The sequence below is a fragment of the Mesoplodon densirostris genome, chromosome 2 (assembly GCF_025265405.1).
Source record: "Mesoplodon densirostris isolate mMesDen1 chromosome 2, mMesDen1 primary haplotype, whole genome shotgun sequence".
Lineage (NCBI taxonomy): Eukaryota > Metazoa > Chordata > Mammalia > Artiodactyla > Ziphiidae > Mesoplodon > Mesoplodon densirostris.
The window spans coordinates 114,739,289-114,763,502 of record NC_082662.1 but is presented as its reverse complement, the minus strand read 5'-3'; the positions used below and the strand labels follow the sequence as shown (position 1 = coordinate 114,763,502).

Genomic DNA, 24,214 nt, shown 5'->3' with positions numbered 1-24,214 from the left:
ACCCCCTTCCTGACAGACGGTTTCCCTTCCTCCTTCCAGACTCGGGTTCCAAGCATGAAGCCCTCCACTGGACCTTTTTAATCGCTAATTGTTAAAGCACATTTAGGGTCAGAATCAACAGGCAAGAAATGCTGGGGTTGACTCCTAAGCTCTGGGCATTGGGAGGCAGGAGCAGAAGGAAGAGAAGGCTGTGGGGTGGAAGGAGGCTTGTTTATCAGCAAAAGGAAACAACTTACATGCTGCAGTTTCTTTCCAACAGGATCTCCTGCAAAGCCAACCAGCCACAGTTAGAGGAATGCCAGGATCATTCACCATCACATTACTGAATAGGTACTGTGGCAGGCAGCAGCATGCCCCCCAGCAAAGTGGTCCATATCTTAATCCCCAGAACCTATTAAAGGTTCTGGTCACCAATTCCCATGTAGGGGGGAGCAGTTTTACCACACCACCAAGCACTGCTCCAGACACCAGCTGGGTGGCCTACAATGCAACTCAATTCTGCCCCGCTTCAGACGCCAGTCACCTGCAAGCCCAGGTTGTCACCTGTGCTTCTGACTGACCACCTATAGACTGGAGGTTCCCACGACCCCTCCTTGGGTCCCATCACTTTGCTAGAGTGGCTCACATCTCAGAGAAACATTTTCCTTACTAGATTGCCATTTATTTAAAAAGTATATAACTCAGGAACAACCAGATGGAAGAGATGCATGGGGCAAGGTACAGGGAAAGGGCACAGAGCTTCCATGCTCTCTAGGTGCGTCACTGTCCCCAAATCTCTACTGTGTTCACCAACCCGGAAGCTCTCAGAACCCATACTTTTGGGTTTTTATGGAGGCTTCATTGCAGAGGCATGACTGATTAGCCCTCGGTTCTTTTCCTGCAGATAAGAAGGCTGTCAAAGTCATATTAAAGGGATTTTTTTCCTTTACTTTGGGCGAAACAAAAATTAAAACGTTACATTTTAAAAGAAAGTAGTAACGCTGTCCTCTAAATTGTTCCCAGCTGTAGGAGGAAACCGCTTTAGTTGCAACTAAATTTAAACAGAACTAACAGTGGTTAAGATAATTAAAAGGCTTAAGTATTGATGAATAAAAATAGAGAGGTTTATGGGCAGAATCAGGCTATGGCTGTTCCTCCCAATTTCCTGGTAACCCTGGAAAAGTCTATGGGCTTCTGAAACAGGGAGGGCACCAACACCTCCCAAGCAAGGGCCCAGCATAAATCTTTCAAAGATGCCTTTAAGGGCCTGCCAGGTGCTATGCTAACTAAACAGCTAATGTACATTGTCTCATTTAATCCTCATGGAAACTCTCAGAACTTGCCATTATTACCCCACTGTACAGATGAAGTCCTGGAGGCTCAGAGACCATAATCTGGTAGTCTGTCAAAGATCACTTAATTTATGCTCATAAATAGAGAAGCCTGTTTTTTGAATTCAAGCTATATGACCCAAAAGTCATGAGCTTCCACCCTATTGCTTGGTCTGGAAAAGTGTCTTATTTGTGTTTTTAAAAAGACGAAGAGTAGGACTTCCCTGGTGGCGCAGTGGTTAAGAATCCGCCTGCCAATGCGGGATACAGGTTCAAGCCCTGGTCCGGGAAGATTTCACATGCCACGGAGCAACTAAGCCCGTGCGCCACAACTACTTAGCCTGCGCTCTAGAGCCTGCGAGCCACAACTACTGAAGCCCTGGTGCCTAGAGCCCGTGCTCCACAACAAGAGAAGCCGCAGCAATGAGAAGACTGTGCACCACGACGAAGAGTAGCCCCTGCTTGCTGCAACTAGAGAAAGCCCGCGTGCAGCAATGAAGACCCAACGCAGCCAAAAATAAATAAATTTATATTTAAAAAAAGACAAAGAGTATATAAAGAACTCTTACAACTCAATAATAAGGCAAATAGGGAGTTCCCTGGTGGTCTAGTGGTTAGGATTCGGCGCTTTCACTGCAGAAGCCTGGGTTCGATCCCTGGTCAGAGAAACCATCCTGCATGCAGTCAGGCGTAGCCAAAATAATAATAATGCAAATAAACCAATTAAAAGTGGACAAATCATCTGATAGACATTTCTCCAAAGATAAACAAATGTCCAATAAGCACATGAAAAAGACTCTCACCATATTTAGCCATTAAGGAAATGCAAATCAAAGCCACAATGATACACCACATCCACTAGGAGGGCTATAATTTAAAAGACGGACAATAAGTGTTGAGATGTGGAGAAATGGGAACCCTCATATTGCTGGTGGGAATGTAAAGTGGTGCCGTTTAGCACACAGTTTGGCAGTTTCTCAAAAAGTTAAAGAGAATTCCATATGACCCAGCAATTCCACTCCTGGGTATCTACTCAAGATAAATTAAAATTGATGTCCACCAAAAACTTGTTCACAAATATTCACAGCAGCATTGTACACAATATCCAAAAAAAAAAAAAAAACCAACTCAGGGACTTCCCTGGTGGCACAATGGTTAAAGAATCTGCCTGCCAATGCAGGGGACACGGGTTCGATCCCTAGTCGGGGAAGATCCCACATGCCTGCCATGGAGCAGCTAAGTCCTTGTGCCACAACTACTGAGCCTGCGTGCTGCAACTACTGAAGCTCACACACCTAAAGCCCGTGCTCCGCAGCAAGAGAAGCCACCGCAATGAGAAGCCCGCACACCGCAAGGAAGAGTGGCCCCGGTCACAACTAAAGAAAGAAATTAAAGGAAGCCCACACGCAGCAACGAAGACCCAACGCTGCCAAAAACAAATTTAAAAAAAAAGAAACAACTCAAATGATCATCAATTGACAGATGAACAGATAAATAAAATGTATACCCAAAGAATGGAATATTATCTGGCAATATAAATGGACTAAAATATTGGTAAATGCCACAACATGGATGAATCTCAAAAACATGATGCTACAGTAAGAAACCCGACACAAAGGGCCACATATTGTATGATTCCACTTATATGAAAAGTCCAGACTAGACAAATCTGTAGAGACAGAAAGTAGATTGGTGGCTGCCTAGGTTGGGGGGGGGGCGGGGAATGAGGAGTGGCTGCTAACAAGGTTTCCTTTTGGCGCCCCAAATGCTCTAAACAGGGAAATGTTCTAAAATTAGATTGTGGTGATGGCTGCATTGTAAATATACTAAATACCCTTTAATTGTACACCTAAAACAGGTGAATTTTATGGTGTGCAAATTATATCTCAATAGCTTTTTTTTTTAAGGTAAGGCACATTTTCAAGAATGGCTGGAATAAGCAAGCATTTCTTTTGCCACTCCACCTCACAAACCAACGCCCACACAAATGAAGCCAATGAGTGGCCAGGATCATTCAGTCCCCATGGCTTGCATTGGATTTAGAACGTATTGCGTTAGCCTCAACAGCACGTTTAGTTTTTTAAGCTAAAAAGTTTTTAAATTTAAAGTTTTTAAATTCAGTCTGCTATCCACTCCCACCCACCAACCCCACTAAAAATTAGTTCTGCAGACGCACCTGGCGAGAACAAGCGACAAGCTCCGAGGGGTAACACGCGCCCCGCCACCCTGGAGGGGAAATGAGAGGTGCAGTTTCCACAAACGCTTCCCAACGCCCAGGTCCCCGCCACCGCCCGCCCGGCAGCCCGGGGCCGGGAACCAAAAAGCCGTTACCTCCCCCCTGCCAAGTACATCCAGCCTGCAGCCCAGACGCTGAGCCTTAGCTCCTTCCTGCGCGCTCCTACTCCTCCGACGCCTGCGGGGCACGGGGCGGGGCCGCCCCTCAGCACCCAATCCCCAGGCGGCTGCAGCCCGGCCGGGCGGGAAGACCTATGTGCTCGTTGTGCCGCGCGGGCAGTGCTCGTTGGGACGGTAACTGCACCGGCTCGCGAGCAAGCGCCCGCGGGCCCTGTTCCCGCTTTTAATAGACACCCTCCCCCCCACACACACACCCAAAATATGCTTGCAGAGAGAGTGGAGCGAGTGACAGTGGCGCGCGCCTAGCTCTTTTAGGAGTGGAGGGGCTCCCATCCTGGGTCGGAGAAGTGCACGTGGCGCACTTGGGCTGCGTTTGAAGGCAGCGCCCGGCCGAGACCGGCACAGTGCAGATGGGGGGCTGCTTGCCCAAAAAGTGGGGGGCCCTAACCACGCGGGCGCAACCGGTCAGCACGTAGAGCTGCTGCTACCTTCCCCCGAACATCCACCCCGGACCCGCCTCTGCAGAGGCACTGACCCCGGCGCCCCCGGATCTGGGCGGGAGGTGGCGGGCGGGGAGGCGCCAGCCTCGGAGGGGAGGGGCGCGCGGAGAGGGCGGGCTGCCCGCTGGCGGCCCACTGTCCGTCGCGGCGCCGGGGACACTCCCGCCGCCTCCGCTTCGTCTCCCCTGGTCCCCGGGAGTGTGGGCAGGGCTGTCCCGGGGCTTCCGTGGGCCCGGCCTCTCCCACTTCGGGAGGAAAACGCAGGGGAAGCCCCGGCGCCCGCCGCCCCCGGAGACCCGCGGAGCCCCCGGCCGTGCAGGCGCTGAAGACGAGCTCGGGCGGGGCCCCGGTGCGTCGTGCCTGTCGCCGTCCGTGTCCGGAGCGGCGGCTCGCGCCCGCCCGCTCGGCGCCCCAAGCCCCCCGCCCCGGGCCGTAGGGGCCCCACCCTGCGAGGTGTAGGCGACGGCCGGCCCGGGACGAGCGGAGCAGCCGTCGCGGGGCCTCGCCGCGGCCTCTAGCGCCCCAGCCCCGGGGAATGCAGTGGCCCACGGCCCCTGGCGCTTCTCCGTATCTAAGCTGGGCCTCCTCGCTCGCCTGCTCCGCGGCCACGACGCTCCTGAGCCGCGCCGGCCGGGCCCCCCTCATGGCGGCCAAGTGGTTCAAGGAGTTCCCCCTGAACCTGAAGACAGTGTCGGAGCGGGCCAAGCCAGGCGGCGGGGGAGGCGGCAAATTGCGCAAGAACTCGGAGGCGGGCGGCGCGGGGCCCGCCCCGGGCAAGGGCCGAAAGAACTCGGCGGCCGAGCTCGGGGGCAGCCGGGCCGGGGTCGGCCCCCCCAAGGATAGCCGGCTATCCCGAGACAGCCTGCAGGGTCTGATTCAGGCCGCCGCGGGCAAGGGCCGCAAGAACTCCCGGGCCACCGAGGAGGAGCCCCACCGGGGCGCGGCCAAGAGCTCAGGCTGCAGCACCTACATCAACAGGCTCATCAAGGTGGACACTCAGGAGAAGAATGGGAAGAGCAACTACCCCAGCAGCAGTAGTAGCAGCAGTAGTAGCAACAGCAGCTCTTCCTCCGCGTCCTCTTCCCCTTCCTCCCTGGGACCCGAACTGGACAAGGGCAAGATTATTAAGCAGCAAGACACGGTAAGAATACAACCTCCCTTGGACCACCTCTCCCCTACTGAAGCAGAACAGTGGGAAGGGAGCATCGTGAACCCGCTAAACTCTAGGGGTCTTTATACCTCAGAGAAGGTGAGGCTGTATTTACCCCCTCTAACATTTGACTCCTAAGTGACCATTTAAAATAATTAGATTTTTTTTTAATCTTGAAGAATTCTCATTCTAGCGTTGGGGAACTTGGCAGAAATGTACTTTCCATTTAATTTTGTTACCAGTTTAGAAGAATAATTGAATGAGACAGTTGGGTGCTTTGTTAAATGTGATCCCCTTGTAGATGTGGTTTATTTTAATCTAGAAATCCAGGGGAATTGCAAAGCTAGATTTGTGTGTAAATTTTATCCTTCTTGAGCATAAGGAATGGTAACCTCTAAACTGTTTAAGTACTGATGTCAACTGCCCCCCTTCTCTGCTAGTTTGGAAGCGCTATCGTTCTTTGCACTTCAGCCCAGTAAAGGGTTTCTAAGCCCTTCACTAGTACCACAAGATTACAGCCCTTTCATTCATCCCATGAACATTTGCTGTGCAGGAGCCATATAGGATAAGGGGCACAGGGCTCTAAGGACTGCGGAGGCTACAGAATAGGACAAGGAAATGCCCTGAAGGGAAATTACAGATCAGGACAGAAGGTGTTTCCTGCTTCTTACACACTGGAGGTTTTCTGGGTGCTGTCCAATGTGAGACAGTTAAGGAAAGGAGTGTGAACATGTGAAGAGACCCGCTCATTCTTACAGAGATGAGTTGGGGTTTTGTTTGTTTCTTATTATTTATTTTTTATTTTGGCTGCGTCGGGTCTTAGTTGCAGTGCTCAGGCTTCTCTCTAGTTGTGGTGTGCAGGTTTTCTCTTCTCTAGTTGTGGTGCGCAGGCTCTAGAGCACGTGGGCTCTGTAGTTTGAGGCACGAGAGCTCAGTAGCCCTGCAGGTAGGATCTTAGTTCCCCCACCAGTGATCGAAACCCTGTCCCCTGTATTGTAAGATGGATTCTTTACCCCTGGACCACCAGGGGAGTCCCTGTTCGTTTGTTTTTAAATCTGCTGTTCTGTGTGAAGGAGAGAGAGAAGAGCTTACACCCAGCTTTCAGCCTCCAGCCCAGACGATCACTTCCCTGTCATGAGAACTTTAATTTTCTCTTGCACAGGCTTCAAACATGTGGCCCACCCGGATGGAGTCAGGAGTGGTAGCACATACCACGTGTGTCTGCACTGGCACTTCTATTCATTCCTCCACTTATTCTGTCCACAAGTATTTACAGCATGCCTACCTCCCTGCCAGACACTGCCAGGAGAGCCGTGGAAAGATGATCAGCTCATCCAGACATTAGTCGGTGGTCTCTCCATGTGTTTAACTAGATCATAAGCACCTTGCAGCCAAGCACTGAGTATCATGCTTCGTGTTCCTTGCTGTACCTTGGGGATGCAGTACACATGTTCAGGCAAGAAGAATGGAGTGAGGGAGTGAATGGTAATCACAGTCCTCTGCAGTGATTGCCCGGTTATTGGTCATCGCTTCTAGATGTCTAAAGTTTCTTAGGCCATCTCCTCCCAGGAAGAGGACTCTCATCCAGGCTGTCCCCTCCGCCTCACTTCTCCCTGTTTATCTGGATTCTTCTGCCAGCTCCAGTGGTGCTTCTCCATGAACTCTTTGGAGAATGTAATCAGAGATTGTACCAAGGCCTGGGGCTTCCTCCCTTAATTTTGATTCACCTTTGGTTTTTATTCCTCTCTTTCTCTTTAACTGGAATAAGTAGTTTATCTATACTATCCTAGCTGTTTATTTGTGGAGCCACGTTGATAATAGGGAAAGTGCTGTGCTTTAAAAATGAATATATCTTTTTTCCCCATAAAACTCCTCCTCCCTGAGAAGCACCTGTCAAGCTCAGGCTCCCTAAGCTCCCACATTGTCACCCAGCTGCTGCAGAACAGAACTATTGCACTCACACCGCCTTCCCAGGCACTCTTCTATTTTTGGAAGGATGGATGCTTTCTGTAGCAAATACGGATCAAAACTCTATCTGATCGTAGTCTGTGAGAATCAGTCTGCCTATAAATTATTGAACCTAGAACTCCCACAGTACTCTTTAGCTCTGACCTATTTCTTAGGCTTCTTATTATGAAGCCTGCCTCTTTAGAGCTGTTACAAATTCCTTGAGGACAAAAAGTAAGTCTTGGTCTTATTTTATTCCCTCTCAGTGCCTAGCCAGTGCTGGTGGATGTTCAGTGTCAGTGGGTGATGGGCTGACTTAACCATGGCTCTATTGCTCAACTGGTTGGCATTAAAAAAACGAAAATCATGGAAAATGTAGTAGACCAGTTCATTTATTTGTGCTCTAAAGCCATAGACATCTTCCACCTTCTGCCATCCACCCCTGCTACACTTTAACCAGCAAATGCCTTATTGCTTGGGGAGAGAGAGGGAGGTGAAAAGAGCCTTGGGGATAAGCAGGAGAGTTTAGATGGATTGTTGCCAATCAATTATACTACCAAAATAAACCAGATGTTTGTCCAACTGGGTGGATAATAGTGTAATCAAGTGCAAAAGCTCTTCAGAACTGGTTGGAAATTTTGACCTCTTTTTGGGTCTGCAGGTTTTTTAGCAGTCTTTTTGATACCATTGTCACTCTGGTATATGACAGTCCTTAGCAACTCCCCTGTCTGGTTCTTTTACAGGTCATCATTTTAGAAGACTATGCTGACCCTTATGATGCTAAACGGACGAAAGGCCAAAGGGATGCAGAGAGAGTAGGGGAGAATGATGGATACATGGAACCCTATGATGCACAGCAAATGATAACAGGTTTGTAACCAGGAGCTGCTTTATACAGACTGAAATCTCACACTCACTCGGAACGTAGTAAAAAATAATCACCAGTGTGTATTTTGGGAAGAGGGGCGAAGGGACTATACCAGATCCTGCTGAGTGGAAGAAACAGAAATTAGACTCAAAACTAAAGTCAAAATATCTGGTTAACATCCCTAATGGTTTTGTGTCCTTCAGTTTTAGAATTTGTGGGAGTCTTTAAAGTTTTCCTAATTCTATGCAAAAAGACACTTGTGAATTTGCAGATCTGCTCAGAATGTGATCTTCAGTTTTAAGATTATTTAAATACACTTTTTGGCCACTTTCAAAGCTTTGACATCCATAATGGGAGTCATAAATCTGTACCAAGGGACTAACACATACTTAAAGTACTTTAAGTTGTTAAAAGTTGCAGACATGATGTGATCCTCTGTTTTATAGTAGAAGATTGATTTCTCAACAAGCTTTATGATATTGGAGGAAAAAAATTTAATTACTAAGGAATGAGTATTAATCACTGGCATGAACCAAGCCACTCAAGGCAAACCTCCTAAAACCAAAGTTGACCACTCTTGTAACTTTTCAAGTTGGAATAATTCCAACTTGTGAGTCGAGCAATCACTCTGTCATTTTTTTGTCACACTTTTCCCTTTTATTCATAATTCTCTTAAGTTGGTGTAAACAGTACTTTAAAAACTAATTATTTAGATTTATTTGTGCAATTTTAGAGTAAGTTATCTATTCACCTAATCTTCCTTAAAACATTCTTTAATCTGTAATGAAAAAATGCAGTTTCTAAGTGCTGACTCAAGGGAGCCTTGTTTGAACATTGTGGGTTTCATGCCTGGGAAAGGAATAATTGGTCACACATTAAAGACGTTGTCTCTTCTGTTTAAAAACAGATAGAAAAGCTGTCAAGCTCAGGCTCCATAAGCATAGTCTCAGAAGAGTTGAGCATGAGGGTAACTGCAGCACCCTGGAAGGGTCAAGACAGGCTTCAGAGTGAGACTGAGCTGCAGCAGGAAAGCACTGCTCTGTTTCCTGCTCTCTGCTTACAGAGATAAGGCAGCACATTTGGGAAGGGTGTACCCTGACCAGGCTGTGACCCTGAAGGTCACTGGACTGTGACCTCTAATGAAATCTGTGAATGAAAGGAAGTGAAAATGAACTTAGTCAGAATTTTAAAAAATATCAGAGGCTTGAAAGGAATAGGAGGAAAGATTTTCTTTTACATAAAACTGAGGGAAAAGATTTTCTAAAAAAACAAAAAATTAATGTTTTGATTCACCTTTCTTTGTCCTTTGGTTTTTATTCCTCTCTTTCTCTTTAGTTGGAGTAAGTAGTTTATATTATCTCAGGTTTTTGGTTTTTTATTTTTGTGGAGCCACACTGATAATAGGGAAAGTGCTTTGCTTTTTAAAAGTGAATGTCTTTTTCTCCCCCCATATAATCACCACAAAGCCCTGAAACTAGGGGACCCTCATACTACCCCCTTGTTACAAGGTAGAAAATAAGATCAAAGAGATTCTGACTCTCCTATGTTCATAAGACTCTTCAAGAGACAGAGCAGGAATTGGAACCCAGCTCTTCCCACTCCAGACTGGGTGGTCTGCCTTCTACACCAAGCCGCCTCAGGACATGTGAAATGATGTATGAAAAAGTTTAAACTTTACATATAAGCAAGGCACCTTTCCACTCAGACTCACAAGGAAAGTTGTATTTAAAAGTCAAAAGTTAGTATGTAACTTGTTGCTTTTCCCCAAAAAATAAATAAATAAAATTTAAAAATTAAAAAAATAAAAGTCAAAGTGTCCAATACGAAATAAATGTAATAATAGTAGTAGCTAGCATTTAATATTTGAACATTTATTAAGTTCCAGGCTCTGTTTTAAACAGTTTATCTGAATAAATTTACTTAGTAATACAAAACTAATATATTCAATTGGAGGATAAATTCAAATTTATTAAAAATTTAAATTACTAACATTTAAGAATTACTAGCTTTTTTTCCTTTGCTCTTTTAAAAAATATTATATTGGTGAACTTAAAAAGTCCTTCATTTAAAATATATATCACAAAGCACCTTCTTTGTGCTTTGTGATATATATTTATGTGCTTTATATATATATAAAATATATATCACAAAGGTATAAGAGAATATACCTCTTATTCTACGCATAGGTTACACAGCTGGACAGAATAACAGGAAGTGGGTTTATCGGAAGCTGGGAATAAAAGATTTGCTGCTGGGTGGTTTGTTGGTTTTTTTTTTAAACCTTTTACTTTTTTCTGTTCAGTTTGCTCCCTGTGGGCTTGTTTGTCAAGTCCAAGCTCAGAAATGTCTCACATTTCTTGAGAAATGTTAGGGATTTTGTTTATTTCAGCAGGAGATAGAGAGGGTTCTGATGAATATGATTTAACTGTGGAGCACCCAACTTCTGTACTGCCTTTTTGGGTGTGTTGTTTTGTTTTGTTTTTTGGCCATGCCATGCAGCTTGTGGGATCTTAGTTCCCCGACCAGGGATTGAACCCGGGCCCTCGGCAGTGAGAGCATGGCATCCTAACCACTGGACCACCAGGGAATTCCCAGTACTGCCTTTTTAATACCTGTGAAGTGGAAGTAACATGCCTAATTTCAGCAATATCTTGGATGTATAGAACACTGTTCATGATGGTATTTTGTAACGACCACCAAATATTTCCTAGGCATTTCTTTACCATGCACCCAGCCCTGTGCTGGGCTCTGGGCATCCAGGCAACAAGATGCACAGGACCCATGTCCTTATGGACCTCACAACCCAAGGGGCAAACAGACCTAACAGAGCAGAAAATATGTCACTTAGCACTTAGCCATGAAGAAGAGAATAAGAATCACCGTCTGCCTCAGGGAACAGAGGAAGGAACAGAAATTGAGACATTTATTACTTTCTTATGGCCAAGTAACTGTGGGACCCAGGCTCCCTGGATTCCCCACTGCCCAAAACTTTGCTCTTAACTTTTAAAAGCTAAGGATTTATAAATTTATGAATAAATGCTCACTTAAGATTTCTCCAAAGGATTGTTAATAAAGATATGACAATCAGTACAAAGCAATATTAGTTTAAACCTGTTGTTGTTCTGTTAGATTTGCAGGAACATTTTAGCTAAATAATTAGCAGAAACATTCGACTTAATTTAGTATGAAAAGTTTTTGCCACCAAATTAAAACGTTAGCATTGGGAGGGTCTTTAGAAGTTCCCTAAGATGAGCCAGCATTCAGCATGATAACTCCTTCTGCAGCTGATATCACACAAGTCGAGCGTCTATTAGGTGCCAAGTTGCCAGATTACCCCACTAAATCCTACCACCCTGTGTAGTGGGTGTTAGAAGGCTCTGTTTTACAGAGAAGGCTGTGTTTTACAGATGAGGAAACCAAGGTTCAGAAAGATTCAATAACTTGCCCAAGTTATGCAGCTGGAGAGTGGGGATACCAGGTCATCCAACACCCTTTGGTTTTAGTTACCGAGCTCCAGTCACAGATTGTTTTTAAATTTTTATTTTTGCCTCCAAATGGTTTTATTGGTTGGTGTAGATAGTCAAATCTAAAGGAGAACCTCATTTTTTCAGTCTCCATTTAAAAAATTATCCATTATGGAAAAAATATAAATAGAAGACTTTTTGATATATTTACTTTGTCTATATTTTGCTTGTTAAACTTAAGTTTCAGGACTTCTGAATTATATCTGCTTTTGTTCAGATATTTAGATTTATTCGACAGGAAAATATTAATTTTAAATCAAAATTTTAAGCATCAGTAAAAGATCCCTATTGCTGATTCTAAGAGAAACATAGAGCCTTATGAGACTCTAAGTTTGATGTTTTGAATACATGGAATGGATTAAGTGAAAATGTACATTACAGAAATTGTATCTAGCATTCTACATGAAATCTTTGAGGCATAAAGTAAGATATGATAGAGAAGGCATTGGCTCTGGAGCCAGTAGTGAATGGCTCCCCTGCTGACTGCTACACAGCCTCAGTTTTTTCACCTGTGAAAATGGGCTAACACATCTCTTGCTGCATTATGAGGCTCCACTGAGCTGCAGGTGTAACATGCCTAGTACATGCATATGTGAAAAATATCACAATTATTTAGACACTCTGGAGAGAGAATTCCATTTTCAAAGAGAATTCTCAACAAGTGTAGGGGAATATTAATTGCTAACTAGAATTAATTTAGCAAAAGAAAGTCTTAGTCTTCTGCTGATGTTTTTAAATATAAATGGCATACTTATGTACAGTGAGAGTTGGGAATTGAGAAGGGAAAATTTTCGGCCAATATTATGTTTCACGGCAACCAGTTGCAGATATGAACTGGTGCAGGTCAGGCCTCAGTTCAGCCCTTGGTGAGATGGGTGTTTATCTGCAGCCCGTTGGCTGTATTCTGTTGTCTGCCGTGGTAAATGGCCTCTATCGGCAGAGCCAGGGCGTAGCTTCCTCTAGCCATTTCCTCCTTCTCAGGCTCGTTTCCTCTCGGAGCCAGCTCTGCACGTCAGGGGCTATTCTCCCTGCAGGAAGGGTCGGCTTGCAGCCCCCGCAATTGTTTCTGTTTCTATGGCACCTCAGGTTGGGGGCAGCCAGGTGCTGGAAGGGACTGGAAGGTTACTCCCCTTGAAGGGGCAGATAGGCCCTGCGCTCAAGCCCTATTTTTCCCCGTAATTAAACATTGTTTAAAAAAGATGATCATACTCTGCAGATTTTGCCCAATCCCAGGATCATCCTGGGAAGGAACATTCTCAGCTGTATACTTTCCAGTGTTTTTCCCAGAGCTCTAAGTGTGCAGTGACTATCTAAAATAGAAGAATACTGAATTCCCTGGCGGTCCAGTGGTTAGGGCTCCGTGCTCTCACTGCGGAGGGCCTGGGTTCGATCCCTGGTCCGGGAACCTAAAATCCCACAAGACACGTGGTGTGGCCAAAAAAAAAAAAAGAAAAGAAACAATCATATATTTGGGACTTCCCTGGTGGTCCAGTGGTTAAGAATCTGCACTTCCACTGCAGGGGGCACGGGTTCAATCCCTGGTTGGGGGGCGAAGATCCCATATGCCACGCAGTGCAGCCAAAAAAAAATTAATAAAATTAAATAGAAGGAATACAAGTGCCTCATTTCAAAAGTAAAAACCCAAATACATGTGTAATAAGAACTCAAGATTCTAATCACTGTACATCATTTTAACACAAACTCGTTGAAATTTCCTGTGAGCAGGACTCCTATCTTAAGGTTGGAGTCAAGCCTTTTTCTATTTTGTTCGACTGGGACAGAATTGAAGCAAGGACCTTAGGAAAGGTTTCCCCAGCCTATGCCAGTCTGAGGGTAAACTTAGGTTTTGATCAGAAACTTTAAAATTCTAAATTCGTCCTTTGAACTCCTTTGTGTTTTCTCTTTCCTCTTTCCTAGTTCTGTAGAAAAGTTCTTTTTCATAAATTCCAGGCTTATCTTAATTGAACCAAGAGCAGAGTGAGTTTTTTGTTTCTTGTTTTCCATAACTCCATCTAGAATAAGCAATGAAGAAAAAAGACTGTCGATTGAAAGTCAGGAGGCTTGGACCAGAGATGCAGGAGACCTCAAATAACCCCAGGCACCTTCCTGGCCTGGGGATGGGGAATAGTCCTTCTAACTCTCACATTCGGATGTGGAAGTTTTTGATAGTAGGAGAACCCTTTTCCTTGCGCTGGGGCTAGCAATGATAAGATTAGCTCTGGAGGGCAGGAGGAACTGGGATGGGGACTGTGGGGACCCAGGTGTTGTGGGAGTGCTTCTCAGGCTTAGCTTCTTATTAGAATCACCTGGGGGAGCTTTTGCCACTCTGACTCCCAGGCTGTACCCCAGCTCAGTTCAGTCAGGACCTGTGGTGATGGGACCCAGCCATGAGTATTTGTTAAAGCTCCCCCAGGTGATTCTAATGCACTAGAACTGCAGTTTTATAGGATTGGAGTCAGCTGCAGTAAGGGGCCCTATCTAGCAGAATTAGAACCTCACCCTACAAATAAATTCTGCCCCTTTGAATTTAGTGTCCTGATTTTAATAACTTTTCCCTAGAATGTATCCTTTCCTTGTTATAGAAGTCTTATGGAGTCAGTGATTCTTCTCTATAGAGAGTCACCATGCCCATTTTCAGTTACCTGTAGAAAGTCTCACTTTCCTTCATTTCTATGGCACTGTAAGTCTCCTGATTCTCTTCATCCTTACCTGACCATTCCTTCTCAGTCTTCTTTGGTGGCACCTCTTCTTCCATCCACCCTTAACTGAAGAAGCCCCAGATTTTGCCTTTGATCCTCTTTCCTTTTCAATCAGCTTCCTTTTCTCTGGTGATGGCTTTCATTCTCACAATACCAACAATGATCCATTTGTGAGTAACTCCTTGACATGTACCTCTGACCTTCATCTCTCTGCCGAGCTCCAGATCCATATTGTCACCTGCCTGGAGAAGTTCTAGAGCTCCTTCCCCTCCCTCTCCCCTCCCATCCATCCATCCAACCATTATTTGGCACAACTGTTTCCTACAAAGTCAAACAAGACATGGGGGTCCCTGGCCTGGCAGTCTCCACCAAATTGGAAATACAGACACATCAACAAATAAATCCATACACTGAGAGAGATGCAAGGTGAGAGTGGGTTGGCAAAGCGGTGGCACCTGGGGGACATGGGGCATTGGAGGAGAAGGTAGGCAGGAAAGAGGAGGAGGTGCTAGGCTAGACTCCAAAGGATTGGCAGATCACCAGAACACTGGTGGGTATAAGACAGTGCAGTGTACAGGGAACTTCAGAAGTTCCGTTTGGTTGGAACAAAGAATTGGATTTTAAGGGGCTCAGGGATAGGGTGGTATTGAGAGAAGAAATTAGAGAGGGAGGCAGTGATGTGACCACAGAAGGTGTCCCACGCCATGCTGAGTAGTTTGCACTTTGTAAGTGGACATTTGAGAACTTATTGGGTGTTAAGTGATGAGGTGAGATGTTTGTGTTAGAAAAGTCCTCCTTCACTGTGACTGGGTGGACAGATTGAAGGCTTCCTCATGGGCATTTAGAGGAACCAGAGCATGATGCTTCTGTTGGCCTATATCACCAGCTCTGGTTGTCAGAGACTAGTCATCTCTGACTCTACCTGCCAAGGCCTCTGGGCCCCAAGCTGGTCAGTCCCAAGATGCTGCTGCTTCCTTCCCACTGTGGCTGGCTGGCTGGTTAGCTGGTGGTTGGGTGATTTGCATCCGGTTTTTTGCATCCATTTCTGTGCCTCCGTTCAGACCATACCTTTATTCTATCCTGTACACTGTGTTGGAGTTATCTTCCAGCAAATCACAAATATAATTATTATTACCTGTTTAAAAACTAGCAATGGTTCTCCACAATATAAACTTTTTAATTCTGGCTTTTAAAACTTCTGCACTTTGGTGCCTGTCCTGTCTACTTTTCCAGCTTCTTCTCCCGCTACCCCTCTCCTCTCCTGGCCTCTGTCCTTTGAACTTCTCTCTCGATTCCCCCTGATGGGAACAAGCCCTTTCTGGTTCCCACCTCCATATCTTCACTCATGCAGCTTCCTCCACTGGAAATGACCTTCTCTATCAAAGTCAATGCATCTTCCATTTCTCTTCCACTTGGAGTCAGTCCAAGTGTGGTGGCTAAGAGTATGGCTTCTAGAGCCCAACTTCCTGCTTTTGAATCCAGGCTTTGCACTTGCTGGTTTGGGCAATTTCCTTAAACTCTTTGTGCTTCAGTTTTCTCTTCTATAATATGAGGAACTAATAGAACCCATCTCATAGGGTGGTTGTGAAAATTACCATGCACTTAGAAAAATGCATAATGCATAGTACACTATGGCTAAATGTTAGCTTTTGAGATATTATTTTTGTTGTTTTTCCCCCAACTCCTCTTTTACTTTTATTTATTGTCATTGTTAGCCTGTTAAGTATTATTTGTGAATGTGTCACTACGTCGAAACCGCCTAGAAGTCAAGAGCTCTGTCTAACGCACATAAGTATCTTACCTCAGTGTATGTGGCCCAGTGCTTGAATATAGTAAACACTCAATTTTTATTAACATACTTTGATCACAGCTTCCTAACAAGATGTAAACACTTTGAAGGTGAACCACACTCAAGAGGAGACAGGGGGGGCTTCCCTGGTGGCGCAGTGGTTGAGAGTCCGCCTGCCAATACAGGGGACGCGGGTTCGTGCCCGGGTCCGGGAAGATCCCACACGACGCGGAGCGGCTGGGCCCGTGAGCCATGGCCGCTGAGCCTGCGCGTCTGGAGCCTGTGCTCCGCAACGGGAGAGGCCACAACAGTGAGAGGCCCGCGTACCGCAAAAAAAAAAAAAAGGAGACAGGGGGACCGGGAGTTGTGGAGCAGGTTGCCTTGAGGCCACCTCTCCAAACTGCACGCGCGCGGCCCCAGAGGCAGGCCTGTCTTCGGTTGTGATCCCCTAATCGGTTGCGATCCCCTAATCGTTGGACTTGATCCTATTATCTGGCTCAGGCAACTGGCGGGAAGAAGTTCTAGGGCCCTTCCCCCAGCTGGGCAGCCATCAGCCCGGTAAGGAACAATCCAGGCGTTCTAGGCCACTTTCAACCAGACAGACCTGTCGGTTGGGGGTGCAGCGGTAATTGGGTTCATCACCGGGCTTCCATGACACCTTTTCTTCAAAAGTATTGTGAACGGTGTGTGTTTTTCAGAAATCAGACGACGAGGTTCCAAAGACCCCCTGGTGAAGGCTCTTCAGCTGCTCGACAGCCCCTGTGAGCCAGGGGAGAACGGCACGAAGCCCGAGGCACTGGCCAAGAGACGGAGCTCCAAGGAGCTGCTGGGGAAGCCGCCGCAGCTGTACGACACGCCCTACGAGCCGGCGGCCGAAGGCGGCCCGCGCGCCGAGGGGCCGGAGCGGAAGGCGCGGCTGCCCCAGGACGACGAGAGGCCCGCCGCCGAGTACGAGCAGCCCTGGGAGTGGAAGAAGGAGCAGATCGTGCGGGCGCTGTCGGGTGAGGGCTGGGTCCGCGCCCCCCCTCTCCCTCCTGCTTTCTGCTTCCCTGATGGAAAACCCCGCCAGCCGCAGCCGGGGCTTTGCAGCCAAGGCGCTTTTCTTTATGTACCTCAACTGCAAGTCTCTTTTCCCAAGAAATCTGATGATATGGGGAAACGAGAATTTTTGGCTATGGTTGGAAGACCAGGACTGAAGACGAGCCCTTAATGTTGCATGTATCCTGTATCCTTCTGGGTATCTTTATTTTCCTTTATCTTGGCAGTATGTGACTGTTTTGGAAATGCCTTAAGTCACTATTGAAAAATCTTATCTAATTACCACCAACGCTATCAAATTGAGAGCAGCTTTTTCTAACTCTTACTTCGTGCTACTCTTCAAACCTGTTAAAATCCCTGTTTATAAGATGCCAGTAGTGGATCAAATGGATTACAGGAGAGGTGGTTGGAAAGCTGGAGGAAGCTAGCTTTTTTTTTTCCTGTCGAAAATCCTCCTAAAGGAATCAATTCTTCAAGTATGAACTTTTTTAAATAACTTAAGAGGAAGTTGATAAGTAGATTGTCAATAGTTATTAAAGGTAATTCTCCCTCCTGCTTCTCCCAGGACATAGTTTTTCTACTTAGCTGGCCACCGAATTTCTTTTGCCTTTGATTTTAAAAGTTAGGGATATCTTTTCCCTCTAACAGTAAAGCTATGTTTTTGATTAAAAGTATAGTCAGTGTAGGGAATTCCCTGGCGGTCCCGTGGTTAAGATGCTGTGTTTCCACTGCAGGGGGCACGGGTTCGATCCCTAGTCAGGGAACTAAGTAAGATCCTGCAAGCCACACAGCCAAACAAACAAAAAGTATAGTCAATGTAAAGGGTGAATAGAAAAGGTAATTTGTTTGATAGTAAACATTTGAGTCAGGTTTTCTGTTTGTGTGCTTTAATTTTTTTTATATAATTTTATTGAAGTATAGTTGATTTACAGTGTTGTGTTAATTTCTGCTGTACAGCAAAGTGATTCAGTTATACATATATATATTCTTTTTCATATTCTTTCCATTATGGCTTATCACAGGATATTGAATATAGTTCCCTGTGCTATATAGTAAGACCTTGTTGTTTATCCTATATATAATAGTTTGTATCTGCTAATCCCAAACTCCCAATCCTTCCCTCCCCCACCCCCAAATCAGTTTTTGTTTTATTTTAGAATTGTTTTCCACAAATCCCTACTGGGCACCTGCTACACTGCTAGATGCTGCTCATTTTATCTCTTTATCCTCTATCCAACCTAGATGTCATAGCATCTTTAAGGCACTATTAGTAGTTTCTTTCTATTTCTGAGTTGATTTTTCTCTTTATTATTTCATAGTGAAAACTTTATTTGGTGTCATAGAATGATATGCACTCTTTCAGGGAGTGATTACCTGTAACTCTTGTTTAGTCTTTTATTCTAAATATACCAAAACGAAGAGTTTTTTATAAATGCATGCTGAAGGGACTTCCCTGGTGGTCCAGAGGTTAAGACTTCCCTTCCAATGCAGGGGGTATGGGTTCGATCCCTGGTCGGGGAGCTAAGCTCCTACATGCCTCGTGGCCAAGAAAAAACAAAACATAAAACAGAAGCAATATTGTAACAAATTCAATAAAGACTTTAAAAATGGTCCACATCGAAAAAATCTTAAAAAAAAAGAACATGCTGAAATATACTAAAGTGGTTTCTTCTTATATTCTAAAACTGTTCTACATTAATAAATATCTTGCAGAAAAAGTGGCTGCATGTGGATGCTAACAGTATGATCAGATATCAAAGACAGCAGGAGCTCAGCTATCCCAGGGCCTTTTGCAGTATTTTTTTTTAATTTATTTATTTTATTTATTTATTTTTGGTTGCGTTGGGTCTTCGTTGCTGCGTGCGGGCTTCCTGTAGTTGCGGTGAGCTGGGGCTACTCTTCATGGCAGTGCGCGGGTTTCTCATTGCACTGACTTCTCTTGTTGCGGAGCACGGGCTCTAGGCGTGTGGACTCCAGTAGTTGTGGCACGAGGGCTCAGTAGTTGTGGCTCGCAGGCTCTAGAGCGCAGGCTCAGTAGTTGTGGCGCATGGGCTTAGTTGCTCCACGGCATGTGGGATCTTCCTGGACCAGGGCTCAAACCCGTGTCCCCTGCATTGGCAGGTGGATTCTTAACCACTGTATCACCAGGGAAGTCCCTTGCAATGTATTTTAGCTCAAATTAAAGAGGGGGTAAAGCTTCTTTCCTAAGATGAGGCAGACAAGGTCTTTTCTTTGAAGTTTACATGGGTCACCTCAGTGGCCTCTGATGTTAAATGGAGCCTTTCTTCCAGTTCAGTTTGAAGGCTCTGAGCGACCTTCCGTCAAGGAGGAGACAGTGAGGCAACATCACCGACAGAAGAGTTGGACCCAGAAGATCTTGAAGCCAACCCTCTCTGACCACAGTGAGGGGGAAAGAGTGGACCCAGCCCTGCCACTGGAGAAGCAGCCGTGAGTCTCCTCCACAGATACGTGTAACACACAATGGCCGGGAACTTGGTCGGGGCACACTGGCCCATTTTACATGATTCTTTTTGGTGCTGAATACTTGTCTGGGTGGGACTTATTAGTGAAAACCCATTTTCAAAGCCCAGTGCATTTGTGCAGAGTAGAAAATGCACTGCATCCCCAGAACCTGATCTCAAATTCCATTCCTCTGCATAGAGTGAAAACTTTTAAAATAACACTAGCCCTGTTAACTCCCTCTTAGGTGATTGATAGGTTTTGTGATCCAGGATTACCCAAATCTCATTTTGTCTATTTTGAATGGGAAGCAGGATCTAGTCCGGCTTTTGAGTTTTCACTAGAAGCTCATTTCAAATAATGCTTTATGGAACGACGCCCTTTCTGGACTGGTATCTTGATGCTCATGGTTTCTCCCCCTGCCCCATTTTTCAGTTGGTATCATGGTGCCATCACCCGTGCTGAGGCTGAGAGTCGACTACAACCCTGCAAAGAAGCTGGGTACCTGGTTCGAAACAGCGAGTCAGGGACCAGTAGGTACTCCATTGCACTAAAGTGAGTATCGAAGCCTCCCTGTCTGGATGCAGGAGATGGGTACAGACTTTCCTATCATGGGTAGATGACCAGGCAAAAAAGCTATACTTTGAAGGTGGTTCACAGGGGTATGTACTGTCAGAAAATAAGATGCATTTGCTTGGACAACAGAGCATGACATGCTCTGATTAGAATGCAAAATTGGGGGAATTCCCTGGCGGTCCAGTGGTTAGGACTCAGCACTTTCACTGACGTGTGGCCCCAGGTTCAATCCCTGGTTGGGGAACTAAGTTCCTGCAAGCCGCATGGCATGGCCAAAAACAAAAAAAGAATACCGAATTGGTATTGGGTAAATGTCGCAATATCTCTTATGATAAAGAAAGTCCTATTTTATTACCGTTGTACATTGATCACTTTCTGCCTTACATTACGTGATCTAAAGTAGGTCCTCTCAGCAGAGAAATAGTTCTTGATAAAAAAATAATTTCTAACAGGATAGTTCAGTGGTTCTTTTATTCCCTAGTGTTTGGGACTTGAATAAATCAGATCCCTTGATTGTCAAAATGCCAGCTGCAATTTTGGTACTAGTTTCTTTTGATGAAAAAGGAAACACTGCCTTGCAATGACTCCCCTGCCCAGTTGTACACAGAACATTCATTTTGGCCTGGTAGGCCTGGTGGAGCTGGTGTCATGGAAATTCTCTTTGCTCTTGCGAGTTCAGTGGTGCTATATTGGAGGATCATTGTCAAGAGCCCTAACAGCATTTCCTTCCTGAGGAAGCTGAGCCCCTGCAGCTGAAACAATCAGACTGGAGGGGATAAGAGGTTGTCGGGGGGAGCAGCATGGCTCAGAAAACGGGATAGGCCACCAGATACACAATACCAGGAATAGCTTTGCTGTGTTCCTGAGACTGGTGCTCGTGGATTAGATCTTTGAGCCTTCGGTGCCAGCTGTCATTATACACAACCAGGAACAGTCTTTCCAGATTGGGTTGGCCGTGCGGGGAGGAAGGAAACAGTTTTATTATTATTATTATTCTTAATGTGTTCTTTGGGGAGGAAACCTTACACATGTCCTTTTAGCCATGACAAAGAGGGTGAGTTTAAACCTCACCTTCGTGGTCTCATACTTGGGTTTAAGCACTAGTTTGGCAATTTGGGGGCCAGGAGGGACTGGACATTTTTTTTCTTTTTGGTCTAGTGCCTGATGACTTGTGTGTATTAAGGATAAACAACCCAAGGATGATACACATTTAGCTGAGGGCTGTGAAGCTTCTGAGAGCTTCACTGGAGTGCTGAATGCATTTCTGTTTGTATATCACAATTCCAGGAACGGATGGGAACCTGTTCGCCTGTGAATCTGGCTGAGATTGTTTTCAGTGGGGAGGGATCCCTCTGCTCACTCATTCATGTCTTCTCCTCAATTTTGGTTTTGTTCCAGGACTAGTCAAGGATGTGTCCACATCATAGTGGCTCAGACCAAAGACAACAAGTATACCCTGAATCAGACGAGTGCTGTCTTTGACAGCATCCCGGAAGTGGTACACTATTATTCCAATGAGAAGCTGCCTTTCAAGGGGGCAGAACATATGACCTTGCTCTACCCTGTGCACAGCAAGCTGCACTAAGGTTCAGCCACCAAAAGCCCCAGCGGGGCCTCTCACACCTAGGAGGGCATCAGCACCCAACCAGTATCTCAGGGGACAAGGCTGGACTGCACCACAATATTTTGGAGGAAGCGGGACGCTTCATTTAGGAGTCAAAAAGTCTTCGGGCTTGAATCCATTCCATGACACTTGGTTACTGACCTGTCCCTTTTCTCCTTGCTAAGTAGTCTACAATGAGAAACCATAATTTGCCAGTTGCCTCCAGTCCTGGAGTAGGGTGCTCTATGTGGGGCGTGACCCTCAGGAAAGGTAAGTCAGGAGTCCAGAAATACTAAGATTCTCCAAAAATGTGCTAGTTGTTCCGTGGAATACCTGGTCTCCAAACAAACCAACAAAAATGCACTTGGCTTTTACATAAGACAACAAAAAATGATCATGTGGACCCAAAGAGCATGTAATACAGGACCCCTCATTGGAGGAAAAGCATGATCAGTGGAAAATAAGTAAAGAGTGGGCACTTTGGAGAAAGCTATATTTCTCTCTTGAGGGTCCTAGTTCAGCTCCGGAGTCCATAAAAATTCACAACTGTAGGGTCTGGCAAAAGGATTATTAAGAAAGTTTGTGTTTTCTCAATTTCTGTGGACTTTTTCAGCAAATCAGTAATATAAGCATAAATAAGAAGGAAGATGCCTCTGATTTAAGAATCACCAATATAATTAAGTATTGGCAGCATTACCATTATTCTGAATTACAGAATAAAATATACAACGAAGATTTTATTTCTGATTTTTAACAAATCTGAAAATTTACAAAGCTCAACAACTGTTTTCTTATTGAATAATTATACAGAACTTCTGATATCTTTTGTTTCACTTTTGTTCATTTTAGTTATTGGAGCCATTTTTAATTTTTATCCCTAAAATTGGATTCGCTTTGTATTTTAGAGTAACTTAAAAATATATAGGGCCTCCCTGGTGGCGCAGTGGTTAAGAGTCCGCCTGCCGATGCAGGGGATACGGGTTCGTGCCCCGGTCTGGGAGGATCCCATGTGCCGCGGAGCGGCTGGGCCCGTGGGCCATGGCCGCTGGGCCTGCGCATCCGGAGCCTGTGCTCCGCAACGGGAGAGGCCACAGCAGTGAGAGGCCCACGTACCGCAAAAAGAAAAAAAAAAAATATATATATATATATATATATATATATATATAGGGAGTTCCCTGGCGGTCCAGTGGCTCCACAGTCTCACTGCCCAGGGCCCGGGGTTCAATCCCTGGTTGGGGAACTAAGATCCCACAAGTCGTGCAGCAGATATATATATATATATATATATATATATATATATTCTAGAATATGATTGTGTGAACTGGGTCTCTAAAACCTGCAAAGTTTCTCTCATGCTGTACAAAGCAGACCGGTTGGCACCGTATAAAAATATTTTAAAAGACTGGCATTTTCTCTATCTACTACTGCTTAAAGATATTAAAATAATATTCATAGTACCATTATGATTTATCGTGAACTTGTATCGCCAATGTACTTAACTGTGAAAAAAAAAAACGTGGGAATGGCATACTGTGAGAAGGCTACAGTGAGTGGCGCTATAATTACAACTGAGCAGATGTTTCTGTATTCTGGGGTTTGTAATTTGGTTCTTGAAACTGGTCCAGATGCAAATGTGCTGACTGTCATCAATGAAAAGTTAACTTTTGTAACTAATGTTAAATACACAAAAGAAATGTTGATTCGGTTAATTTTTAGGAAAACATATCCTTCTAGTTATTAGTTATCATTTTACTATTATGATTTAGAGATTAGTAAATATTCGCTTCTTTATTCAGTTAAGATTGTAGCAAAGAGTCATGTGATCTTTGTTTTTAAAAATTTGAAAGGAACTTTTCCTCACTGGATGTCAAAGATTTTATTAATCAAGAATGTTCTGTTTTTTAAGTACTGATAGAATTTTTTAATGTATTGGTTTACGTACTATATCTTTAGTACGAGATTTTTTTTTAATTTTTAGCATTTGTAGTTCTAATTCCATTAAACGAATATTTATTATCTTCCATATACAAATAATTCATTCTGTTAAACTTATTTTCAGTTCAACATTCTAGAAATGAAACCTTATTTTTTACTTAAACTTATTCTACAAAGGAAATACGGCAGTTACCCTAATTTTAATAAATGCTGAAAGCTTTGTAAAGTTTTTCTTTGTGCACTAAATGATTTTTGGCCCGTACCCAGCAACTGTGATGAATGTAATAATGAAATAACATTTTGAAAGCAGACCTGATACATTAAGTATTTATTGAGCTTCTATCATAGGCTCAGTATTGTGCTTTCTCTATATTGTTTTTCTGTGACAGTCATGCTGTTTTCTTTATATAATTAAAAGTGGAGATGTGGAGTTTATATATAGTCCAGTTCCTTCACAACT

General features: G+C 44.8%; 1 protein-coding gene across 1 annotated transcript; it reads left to right on the top strand.

Moving 5' to 3' along the window:
• Positions 1-4,700: 4,700 nt before the first annotated feature.
• On the top strand, positions 4,701-21,801 carry SHE (Src homology 2 domain containing E). Its single transcript, XM_060088011.1, has 6 exons — positions 4,701-5,306; positions 8,006-8,132; positions 16,841-17,143; positions 19,472-19,628; positions 20,076-20,195; positions 21,615-21,801. Exons 1-6 carry the CDS (start codon positions 4,701-4,703, stop codon positions 21,799-21,801), a joined length of 1,500 nt encoding a protein of 499 aa, XP_059943994.1.
• The last annotated feature ends 2,413 nt before the right edge of the window (positions 21,802-24,214 follow it).